The sequence below is a fragment of the Ailuropoda melanoleuca genome, chromosome 3 (genome assembly GCF_002007445.2).
Source record: "Ailuropoda melanoleuca isolate Jingjing chromosome 3, ASM200744v2, whole genome shotgun sequence".
In the NCBI taxonomy this organism is placed as follows: domain Eukaryota; kingdom Metazoa; phylum Chordata; class Mammalia; order Carnivora; family Ursidae; genus Ailuropoda; species Ailuropoda melanoleuca.
In genome coordinates this window covers 81,120,789-81,133,217 of record NC_048220.1, presented here as the reverse complement: position 1 = coordinate 81,133,217, position 12,429 = coordinate 81,120,789, and the positions used below count along the sequence as shown (strand labels likewise).

General features: G+C 37.8%; 1 protein-coding gene and 1 pseudogene across 1 annotated transcript in view; one reads left to right on the top strand and one right to left on the bottom strand.

The window, feature by feature from the left end:
- The window catches only part of CAMK4 (calcium/calmodulin dependent protein kinase IV), a 217,033-nt gene that overhangs the window by 106,541 nt on the left and 98,063 nt on the right, over positions 1-12,429 (bottom strand). Inside the window, exon 2 of the mRNA XM_002919173.3 lies at positions 8,818-8,896. Coding sequence (XP_002919219.1) covers positions 8,818-8,896 — 79 coding nt within the window. The remainder of the gene's footprint in view (positions 1-8,817; positions 8,897-12,429) is intronic.
- On the top strand, positions 3,619-4,019 carry LOC109489617 (annotated as a pseudogene).

Genomic DNA, 12,429 nt, shown 5'->3' with positions numbered 1-12,429 from the left:
CCCCTCACTTCTTTTTTTTTTTTTTTAAGAAGATTTTATTTATTTATTTATTTGACAGAGAGAGAGGCCACGAGAGAGGGAACACAAGGAGGGGGAGTGGGAGAGGGAGAAGCAAGCTTCCCGCCGAGCAAGGAGCCTGACGCGGGGCTGGATCCCAGGACCCTGGGATCATGACCTGAGCCGAAGGCAGACGCTTAACGACTGAGCCACCCAGGCGCCCCTCTCCCCCGTCTTCTCACATTGTCTGGATGGATGCAGCTTTGACCATCATTCTACATCATACCATAAACATAAAAATCAAAATTTATTGAAATGTTTTTCTCTGTTAATACTAATACTATAGCTTCTCCCCTTCCTTGTAAGCTATGAATCCCAAGTTTGCTTTGTGGCTGGTAGGCTGTGCTCCTTTGGGCTCTCTCAGCAATCTGGTTGTGGTCCATTGGGTATCACTCCCCAGCTCTGATCATCCGACCTCAGCTTCTCTCAACTTCCATGCTCCTGGCACCTCTCCTCTGGTTATAAGGCCTTTCCCATTCAACTCTCTGAGAAGTTTCTAGTCTCTTTCTTCTACTAGGATATGGCAACATCAGCTCTTTGTGTAAGATATCCTGTTTGTGGCTAGCTATGCATCTCCTTTTTCTGCTCCACAGCCTCCATATAAAGGGTGAAGATCACTTTAGATCAAGCTGCCCACGATTTATAAAAGCACTAGGGGTTTAAATGTGATCATCTGAGTAGATGGTGTCACTGCAGATGTGTTTCCTTTCAGGCAACAGAACCTGAGCATGAGCCTACATTCTCAGTCTCTCTTTCTCCCCCACCTCTCACCACCCTTCACAGCAGCTTGTCTGAATTATGGTGTTTATTTTTAAAAAGGCAACAGGGGCGCCTGGGTGGCACAGCGGTTAAGCGTCTGCCTTCAGCTCAGGGCGTGATCCCGGCGTTATGGGATCGAGCCCCACATCAGGCTCCTCTGCTATGAGCCTGCTTCTTCCTCTCCCACTCCCCCTGCTTGTGTTCCCTCTCTCGCTGGCTGTCTCTATCTCTGTCGAATAAATAAATAAAGTCTTTAAAAAATAAATAAATTAATTAAAAAAAAAAGGCAACAAAATACTGATGAGAGATCAATATAATGAGAGGACAGATAAGCAAGCTGAATTGTGACATATTCCAGCAGCATTTCTATCAAAAAAGAAAACAAATCAAACTGCAACAAATAATTCTCTGCAAGAATGTTCAGACTTCCAAGTGGATCTCTGAATGGTAAAGCATACAAATCAGGCTATGTTTTTAACATTCCACCCCACTACCTTTTTCTCTTGTAGACACATACTTGTCACAAACTGAATAGAAATATCCCTGTTCCTATTCCAGGAAACCTGGCTTAATAGTTCCTATGAAAATCAATAGGTTTCAATGACAGAATGCTTGAAGAAGTTTCACTTCACTTGACACAGCTTGTTATCTGCAAGCTACTTTCCTTAATGTGTTCTGGGACCTCAATTGGGCCCAAAAAGTCTATTTGAGCTACTGATTTATATTCTCCTTTCCATCACTGACCAAAGGTGACCTTGACTTCACTTTTAGAGCACATCCATGAGTGGTTAAAAGTGGCTATGGCAACATTTAATAGATGCATATCTTTAACCCAGATGGACCCAGACATCTCTCTTACATACATCATAGCAAATGAAAAATGAATGGCCTATGGTCAGTTTCTGTGTTCCCAGAGGCTAGGGAGAAAGAGACAAGAGCAGGTAATCCTCAGTTTACCCATTGGGATAAATGGTATTATCTCTATTTTGGAATGGAGGAACCTAGAAATCTCCCCTAATGGAGATGACCTGAAGATTCACCTACCAAGAATTTGGGAGGAGGGCCGTATATATTCTGTAATTTAATCTACAGCAACCTTTCAAATTCTCCTGCAAATCATAGTTATATACTCAAAGAGTTAACTCATAAGAATATAAGGAAAAATGAATAGATATTAAATACTAAATCATAGAATGATTAGCAAATCACAATGGGTGTTTCTTCAACTAATTGAGAAGAAGATTAAAGGCCTTTTTCATCCTTTAGCATTTATGGAAATTCATAAAAGTCGAAGGCATTTTCTAGTAAATTAAATTATTCAACAAAAATCCTTACAGAAATTGATAGGTAACTTTACATTCCAATAACTAAAATATGACAAAATTTAGACCTGAAACAGCTTCTCCACTGTGAATCTATCACGCTGCTCCAACGAAAGCACCAGAGTAGAGCCATGAGGTTGAAAGTGTCCTAAAACTAGCACTCATGAGCATCTAAGACTTGTTTATGTAGGAGGTCATAGGATCAGAAATTTTTATTTAGCGCCACATTAAATTTGATTGATAATGGTAGCAAAATATATACCCATTTTTAGCAGAGATTTTAAAAGCACTCTAAAAACAATATAATTAATCTTATTCATACAGAATTGCACAGTGTGTCAGGTGCTGCTTACTGCTCAGTTTTAAATGAAGCTAATGAGGACATCAGAATTGCATAGAATGAACTGGGTGCTATCATGACATAAAGTGTCCGTGTGGACCCTTTATAATTAATAATAAGAATAATGTTCCCATTTATAACAAGTTTCCTGGGTGTTGAGAAACACTTTACACAAATTATCTCACTTTAAATCGTTACTAGGACACCATGAGCTAGATGTTCTTAAAGACATTTTACAGATGAAGAAACTAAGATGGAGAGATTTACAAAATTTGTTGTAAAGCCACACAAGTAGTAAGCGGCAGAAGTGATTCTGAACTCAATCTGTCTGGCTCCAGAGCCCATCATCTCACCCCACAGCTGCACGGCCATTAAGGAGAGTCAGAATACGTATACATGCTGAACTGGCATGCTGAGATTGGCTCTCAGACTCACAAATTCTGAATTTATACACTGAGATTAATTCTTAAGACTCAGTACTGGGTATTTCATGAGCGGGCATGGATTTTAGAGTAAGCTGAATGCAATCTCTTCCAAGAGCTGAGCCACATAAGCTAAAAATTTCATCTCAATTCTAGAATTGAAATATTTGTCTCCAAAATTCCAGGGACACTATAAATGACTGGTGAGCATAATTCTCTTAAATCCCAATCAGTCCTTCCTGGATAGGAGCCATACTGATAGGGCTGAAGTGTGATTACTTAGATACACCCTGAGGTATGTACTCCCCAGGAAGGAAGGTAAAAGCAGGTGACTAACTCCTGCACTAGTAACTACATGATCACCGTGCCATTCTTCAAAAGTTGTGATCCCATTTAACTCAGCAAAATTCAGTCCAAACTGAAGCTTCCATCTCCTTCATTTGTTCAAACTGACACTTTCTTGAATCTGTTTTTCCCATTTTGCACAGTTTTAAGTTCAGCATATTCAAAACCCACGTTGTATCAGTAAAAAGGTTCCGTCTTCGCAGTTGCGCCAGGCCGGTGCGGCCAGAGAGGCAACGGCAGAAGCCGCGCCGCGTCCCGACGCCGCGGCTGCGAGAGCCCGAGTGGCGCGGCTGAGCAGCGGGCGGACTGAAGGGCAGATTGCCGAAGTCAAGGCTGCTGATGGAACTACAACAACAAAGGGATCGGGAACTGGATGAGGTCTCTTGGGCAGAATCCCCAGAAGCAGAGTTACAGGATGTGATTCATGAAGATGATGACGGTATCGGCACAACTGACTTCCCGGAACTTCTGACAGTGATGGTAAGAAAAACGAAAGACACAGGCAATGAAGAAGAAATTAGAGAAGCATTCCGTGTGTTTGCTTAGGATGGCAATGGCTGTATTAGGGCAGCAGAACTTTGCCACAGGGTGACAAACCTGGGAGAGAAGTTAACGGATGAAAAGGTGGATGAAATCATCAGGGAAGCCGATATGGACCGTGACGGCCAAGTAAACTACGAAAGGTTTGTACAAAAGATGACAGCAAACTGAAGACACTTTGGGTGTATCTAAGCCCTTCTGCACATCTGAACTTAGATGGAGTTGGTCAAATGAGGAAACATCTGGGTTATGCCTTTTTAACTAGTTTTCTTTAGGAACTGTCAGCATGTTGTTAAGTGTGGCGTTGTAACTCTGTGTGGACTATGGACAGTCAACAATGTGCACTTAAAAGTTGCACTATTACAAAACGGGTGATTATCCAGGTATGCACACACTAGTTTTTTGTACTGCTGGTCCTGTACCAGAAACATTGTCTCTTATCGTTACTTGCTTTTAAACTTTGTTTTAGCTACTTAAAGAAAATCTGCTTAAGGCACAGTTTGCCTCAAATCCATTCCAAGCTGTATATTTGTTTTCCAATTAAAAAATTACAATTTACCGCCCCCCCCCCAAAGTTTCCGTCTTCTAAATCACAGGTTGTCCTAATAGCTGAATCTTAGAACCCTTTAATGCCCCCAAGTTGTTCATCTGAGGAAGTAGCTTAGTAAGTCCTTTTCCTTACTTCACTTTCTTTTCAATATCACATGAAATGGAGAGGATAAAGGGCCCATGAAGGAAGGAAAAAAAGTTAGCCTTGTTCCCTTCTCCCTTGATTCATGTTCATGGTACAAGTTCCACTGATATCTGCAAGTCACTTAGCTCGTATATGTAAGGTGATAGCGAATTTACAGGCGACCAAAATGGCACTGCCTGTGAGTCTGTACTTGTTTCAAAATTAAAGTTACAAAACACAACACCTTTTTCCTGAGAGGAGAGTGTGGATGCCACTCCAAGTACAAGGACCACAAATACTAGTGGAAAAAAATTAAACAAATACATGATTACGAAAGCCTTTAATTTTCCTCTCTTGTTTACTTTTACTGTCCTCAAAGCTTCATCTTTATTAATGACACAATGAGATGAACAGATATTGCTTCTGGAAACGTCCAGGTTTTTCAGTAGGGTTAAGTCAGTTCAACTATTTTCTGGCACTTCAATACATCTATAAATAGAGAGAGTCACTGGTGTTTATCATAACATTTAGAAACTGCAAGATTTTGAAATGCTGTTTGAATGCCCAGAAGAAACGCTAAGTTATGATGAATAGGATGTCAATGTTGAAGTAGGTTTTAACCCACATTTTTGGTTATGAGAATTTTCATATATACTGAAATGTTGAAATACCAGCACGGATGCTAGTATATTGTCCGATATTTAATAATTGTTGATTTTTGCCATATTTTCTTTCTCTCCTCATATGTACACACACATGCACATACTTTTTTGTTGCTTAACTCTTTGAAAGTAAGTTGCAGGCATTATAACGTTGGTTAATATGTATTTTAATGTATAGTAATTCTATGAAATGTAGTTATCTAAAGTACATTGTATATCATATGTAAAATATATGACAATTAAAAATATTTTTAATTACACGTTAATTTCCCATAAAGATATGTTGTTAGTCAAAATACTCAATTGTCTAAACATGACAATTTGTGTTTCTTACCAGTATTAACTCTGTCCTGTACCTGACGACCAAAGAGATATGGATTTCTCCATACGGGCTGGTGCTTTAGTCTGTCTTCCTACGGGTAAATTAGAGTCATTGTCTATCACCCAGACATGTGAGTGCCTAATGGATTCTCAGTGACGAACTGGGAGTAAGTCTCTTATTGCCAATGTAAACTAAATCCTTCCTCAAATATTAAGTATGAGAAAGGTACATAATATTGCCACAGAATAAAATTTGGGTAAACTATCTTGAAAAAGTATTTAAAAAGAGCCTGGGAAACAGAATTAGTTATCAAATAACTGACTGTAAAAAGAGATGGGAAATCTTTCTTGGACTTAAAAATGTTCATATGTGAATTTAATCACCTATAAACCGGATGAGTTTTCTTAGGTTTATTAACTTTCTTGAATATGATATAAGTTTCACTCATCTTCAGATAAAATATTGAATGGCATATTATGAAATTCACCTTGGAAGTCGTGTCTTATAGATAGTATTATGGGTAGAACTGTGTCTCTTCAAAAAAGATATGTTGAAGTCCTAACCAGAAGTACTGTTGAAAGTGACCTGATTTGGAAATTGAATTGTTGTGGATATAAGTTCATTTAAGATGAGGTCATAGTAGAGTAGGGTCAGCCCCTAATCCAATAGGAATGGTGTCGTTCTAAGAAGAGGAAAATCTGGACACAGACAATGCACAGAGGGGAGATGAAATGCAGACACATAGGGAGAAGGTGGCCACATGACAATGGAGGCAGAGATTAGAGTGACACATCTGCAAGGCAAGCTTCTGTCACCAGGAGCTAGGAGAGAGGCATGGAACAAGGTCTCCCTGAGCACTCCCAGGAAGAATCAACCCTGCCAAAACCTTGATTTCAGACTTCTGGCTTCAGAACTGTAAGAGAATAAATTTCCATTGTTTTAAGCCTCCTAGTTTGTGGTATTTTATTACACCAGACCCAGGAATTCTCAGAGATAGATGATAATAGAGGACAGAAAGATAGATAGATAGACAGACAGACAGATAGGCAATCTTTCAGACCTTTTAGGTTTAGGTCTAGTCATAAAATGAGGACTTGAATTATCCAGTTAAGTAGTATAGTGTCCCAAAGTCATTAGTTGAACCATGTAAAATTGCCATTTTTGTAGGTAAAAAAAAAATGATTTAAGAGAGGCAGTTTTATGTGGCTCAATCTAATAAATAGATTACATAAATAATTCAATTTCTAAAGTCCCCTTTACCCTGGAAGAGCAGATCTTTAACTGAATTCACTAGGAAAATACTTTGTTTTCCTTGCATTGCTTTTCTTCTGTAAAGAGATTCGTAGACTTCATTCATTTAGATAAGGAAGTTCCGTCTTCATGAACTGTATGAAATCAAACACTGGAGGCAATTGCTTTTTGAGACTTTGTCTCCTCTTTCTCTCATTTACACATCTCTGTGCATGGTTTATTCTAGGAGACAATGCTGGAGATTCCATCCAATTCACGTTCAAAGCTTGGGTTTCTCCAGGGGATTTTCTCTCATCCCATTTGGCCCAGCAGTAACTGTGTTTGACAACATCTGCCTTACAGCACCGCTCTGCAGCTCCATCTGACACTTGGTTCCTGTCCACGTTTTCTTCCTGCCTGTCTTCTGAGGAAGATGTTTCCATAACAGAGGTGGAGAAGAGAAGACAGCAAGGGCAAACCAGAGCTTTCCGTTCCCAATGAATGAGTCACAAACCCACCAAATGTCTTCACCTGCCTCTTATTCCAATTCAACCAAAGATTTTTGACATAAACCAGTATTTTCTAAACCAGCCCTTTGTCCTTTGAGATTCTAAGCATTCACATGCCATTTCTGAGTGTTTCTTCTCCTAGACATTCATTCAGCTAGTCCCTTTCAAAGTTTCTCAACTATGAAAACAAAACAACCACTCACAAATTTTACTGATATTTTTTTTAACCAGCAAGAAATGATACAATCAAGTCCAAAAACATCTCTTGTGTGACCACTGCTAAAGCATGCCAACTTATTTTCATAAAAAGTAGATATTTACTTGGAAGTTCCATTTCATTAAATTTTAATAATTCTTAGTTCCAATAAAAGTTATGACTATAAGAAACTGATTTAAGAGAAAATTCCAAACCTTATCGATCAAAAGATTCCTCTACATTCTGGAGTAACTTAAATCATTGCCTAAAACCAAATAGGAAATCCAGAATATAGGATTTATAGTAGCAACTGCCACTTAAATTATTAAATTACTCTTCAATCAAACTGTCTTTGTTAGTTTGTTCTGGCTTTAAATTTTAACAGATTGTTTCAAACTGTCATTCTACTTCTACTCAGTTGAAAACCCCATGCCAATATTCTGTTCTTCATTATATGAGATTCTAAAATTTCCCTGTGCCAGACCGTACATAAACAACTGGTGATATTAGAAAAAAAAATCCCTTGGTTTAAGAGAGATATCATTTGATTTCAAAATTTATGATATTTCTCTTCTCAGCATACTTTACAGCTGGGTTTTGAGAAGTACATATATTTCACATCTGTGTTCACATAGAATTTGAGAAAGGAAGAATGTGCTATCAAAGAATACGTGGTGTTTTGTGGTTTTATAAAGGGAAACTCCTTCAAGGCAGAGAGTAGCACTGCACTGCCAAGACACACACTCTCTGGGATTCAGGGACTACCATCAATGCTGGTGTTAGATGCTGCCATTTCTATCTTGGACTCTCACCTGCTGCACTTCTTACTCATTGGAGACGAGCCTGAGGAACTTTGCCCCCTCGGCTCACCTACGAGTATATGGCAAAAAGAAGCAATATGAAAACCCAATCCTTCCTTGTTGTTCAAATAGAGACTTCTTCAATGAGCAGGCTCAGTCCTAGAAAGAACAGCATTTGTCTAGTTGCACTTCACTGAAGCAAACCCGACATTTGAAAATCAAGTTAGAAGCTGATGACTCCTTTCACAGGTACATCAATTTGTGTTTCATGTAGGTATTTTTTTAAACAGCAAGCGTTTCTAGTATATTAACCTGTGATTGGAGATCCTGTATCTGTACACATATAAAGCTGAAAACATGACTGGTATACAAAGTACACCAGGTCTACCTGCCAGCTCTAAATGTTTCTTCTTACCACACTTCTCCCCGCAACCACATCCAGTCCGAGATCCAGTCACTTTCAAAGAGTCACACAGTTTCCGTCAGAGAACGGCCCATTTGGCTGCACTCTCAAACTCAATATTTAAGTGAGTTAGCTGCACACAGCAGTTCTCTGGCCTCTGTCCTGTAAATCGGGGCTCCTGGCTTCTCCAGGTCACAGATCCCTTAGAGATGCTGTTATATAATGAAATAAACTTACTGTTTTCTTTAACACTTTGAGAGCATAAGGCTTCTGCGTCCCCTTCTGTTTGCATCTGTACACAATGGATGTAGCACCCCTTGAGGGGGAAAAAGACAAAAAGAAAATGTTATGCTCTGGACATGAAATCAAGGGGAAAGCTTGAAAATAAGTCTCTCTTGTAGTTACCCTCATAACTGACAAGTGTTTTTAAGTTCTACTATAGGACCAGCCCAAATGTATTTTTTTTCTCAACTGAATACTGTTTGCTCAGAAAAATTCTAGGTTTTTCAGTCTATTCTCTTCCTCCTGGCCCATCCCTAGCCAAGTAACATGCCCAGGCTCTGGAATAACCTGGGTCCTCAGGTGAACATAGTTTTTGGGCGACATTCACCAAATTTCAGAGTCCCTGAACTTTCTTAAAGGTATGTGTCTGGATCAGGGAGAGGGTTTAAGTTCAGCACGGCACTGTAAGGGTCAGGACATCGCGCACTACTTGGCAAGGAACAGGGGACCTTGTGAATTTACACTAATTCATTTGGTGCCCTGGCATTCTCCCAGTGCCAACATTAGCCCCACAGAGATTCTGGCTCTTTCATCTTGGTGAACACTGCCACCATTTATTTACATACGCCGTAACAAAAATAATTATGTGAGATATCCAGGGGAAAATCTTATAGAAATGGTTAAAGATGTATAGCGGAAAAATAGATCTACCTTTCTATAAAAAACTCAAAGAAGTACAGGATGTTTTTTACCTGTAAGGGGGAATGGTAAGAAGGGACTCAGTAGCTGTCTTCATACATATGTGAGGTTACCAAAGGAAGAACATTAAAGAGCAGAGAGTGTGGTCCTGATGCTCCCTCTCCTCACACAACAGCAGGACAATGACATAGAGACAGAAGAAGCCCACAGACCGAGCTTAAGTTACAACCTCAGAAAGAGAACTGTAGATAAATCTGAAAAAAAGATCAGTTGAAGTAAATCTGTCACACTTTGAAAATTAGGCCAAAGGAACTCTTATGACATATTCAATCCTGTGGTTCTGAAATTCTAAGTGAGCACAAAAGAATTCTAAAATCAAACATATTCCTAGCTGCCCATTCACAGTCCATTTTTAACAGAGTCAGGAGAAGACAGGAACTGGTGGTATATGTGCTAACAGAGAAAAAAAATTTCAATACATTTTTTACAAACTTTGGTAAGACGTAACATATACAAAAAGAAATAAAGAGTTTTAGAAATGGAATAAATGGAGGTAAATATAAAATTCAACTTTATTTTTAGTTGTCCAAAAGATAACTATCTAAAGCAAAACTACTGACAACGCATTGTGTTTATAGCATATGTAAACGTAAAATGTATGACAATAGCACAAAGAACGAGGGGAGAAGTTGGGAAATAATATTGGGTTCCTATACTACATGCTAGGCATTATGAGATTAGTTAACAGTAGACTTTGATGAATTAAAGATTTATACTGTATAACCTAGGGCAATGAATAATTTAAAAAATCAATAATAAAAAATAATGAAGCTAAAATAGAATAATCAAAAATGAAATGTGAGGGACGAAGAAACAAAATAAAAGACCAAAAAATAAAATAGCTAGAAGTATGGCAGATTAATGTGATTAATCCGATCACATTAGTAATTACATTAAATATAAACTTTTATAAACACATTAATTAAAATAGAGATCATCAGATTGGATTGAAAAACCAAGATCAAATTATATGCTGCATACAATAAGACCATTTAAATATAAAGGCAAAAATAGGTTAAAAATAAACTTATAGAAAAGAGATACCATGTAAATACTAATGAAAAGAAAGCAGAAATATCAATAACATGTCAACCAGACTTCAGAATAAGTATAAAGTTAGACGTTACTTAATTATGAAGGGGTCACTTTCCCAGGATGAGACGTAGCAAATGTAAATGTGTATGCGCCTAACAACAGCGCTTCAAAGTACATGAACCCAAACCACCAGAACTGATAGGAGAAAAAGACAAATTCACAAATACAACTGGAGACTTCAACACACCCTCCCAGCGATTGATAGAACAAGTAGACAAATTGTTACCAAGGACAGAAGACATGGATATTATTAACTAAGCCAACCTAACTGACATTGAGAAAAAACTACCAAAAAATAGCAGAATATACATTTTCTTCTAAGTTAGAAGATTTACATCCAGACTTAGTATAAAGCTACAGTAATCAAGAGAGCAGTGCTGGAGAAAGAATAAACATGAAAAAAATGGAATGAAAAAAAAAATCCAGAAATAGTCCTAAACATATAGGGCCTGTTGGCAAAAAGGCAATTCAGTGGAGAAAGGGCAGTCTTTCCAACTATAAATAGCGCTGGAACAACTGGATACACATATGCAAAAAACAAACAAATAATTAAAACAAAACAGAACAAAACCTTTACTTAAACTCACACTGTACCAAAAAATTCTCAAAATGAATCACATATAAATATAAAACCTAGAAATCTAAAACTTAACCAAAAAAAATGGAAGAAAATTTTGTGACCTTCAGTTAAGCAACGATTTCTTACATACAAAACCAAATGCACAATGAATCAAAGAACAAATAAATAAATTGGACTTAATCTAAATTAAGAATGTCTGCTCTTTGAAATCCATGATAGGGAGAAAATTTTTACAAATCACATATCTGATAAAGCACTTGTATATAATTACAGAAACTCAAAACCCAACAATAAAAAATAACGGATTTAAAAATGAACTAAAGATTTGAACATATACTTCATCAAAGAAATATATCGATGGCAAAAAGCACAAAGAAAGATGCTCAATGTCATTAGTCATTAGGGAAATGAAATTAAAACCACCACAAAATACAACTACGTACTTAGTGGAATGCCTTAAAGAAACGAGAGAGGGAGAGAACCGTGGACTGGCCAGGATGCAGAGCCAACACTCACACACTTTTGGAGGGAAGGCAAAATGGTACAGCCACTTTGAAAAACAGCTTGGCAGTTTCTTATAAAATTAAGAATACCATACAATCCATCCATCTCACTCTTAGGTATTTGCCCAAGTTAGATGAAAGCTATGTTCACTCACAAACCTGAAAACACAACTTTAGAGCAGTTTCTTAGTAATCATCAAACGCTGCAAACTCCAACATCCCTCAACTGAGAAATGGATTAATGATCTGTGACACATCCATATAGGGGATACTACCCAGAAATAAGGAGTGAACTAGGGTGCACACAACAACTTGGATGGTTCTCTAAAACCCTAAGTGAAAGAAGCCAGGTTCAAAAGACAGTGTTACTCATTTACAGAATATTCTTGCAAAGACAAGACTACAGGGACAGAAAATAGATCAGTGCTCAGGGATGAGGGAGGGACTGACTACAAATGAGTATCGGAGAATTTTTTGGCAGGATGAAACTTGCATATTTTGCTTGTGGAGGTGTTTATACAACTATATACATTTGTTAAAATAGGTAGAAATGTATAATAAAATTTACTGTATGTAATTATACCTTGACAAAAATACAGTAAAAAACCTTTCCAAGAAAACCATATTGTTCAAAGGTAAGATTTTTTTTAAAATTACCGAAATGTAGCCTATAACATTCAACCTAGTCTA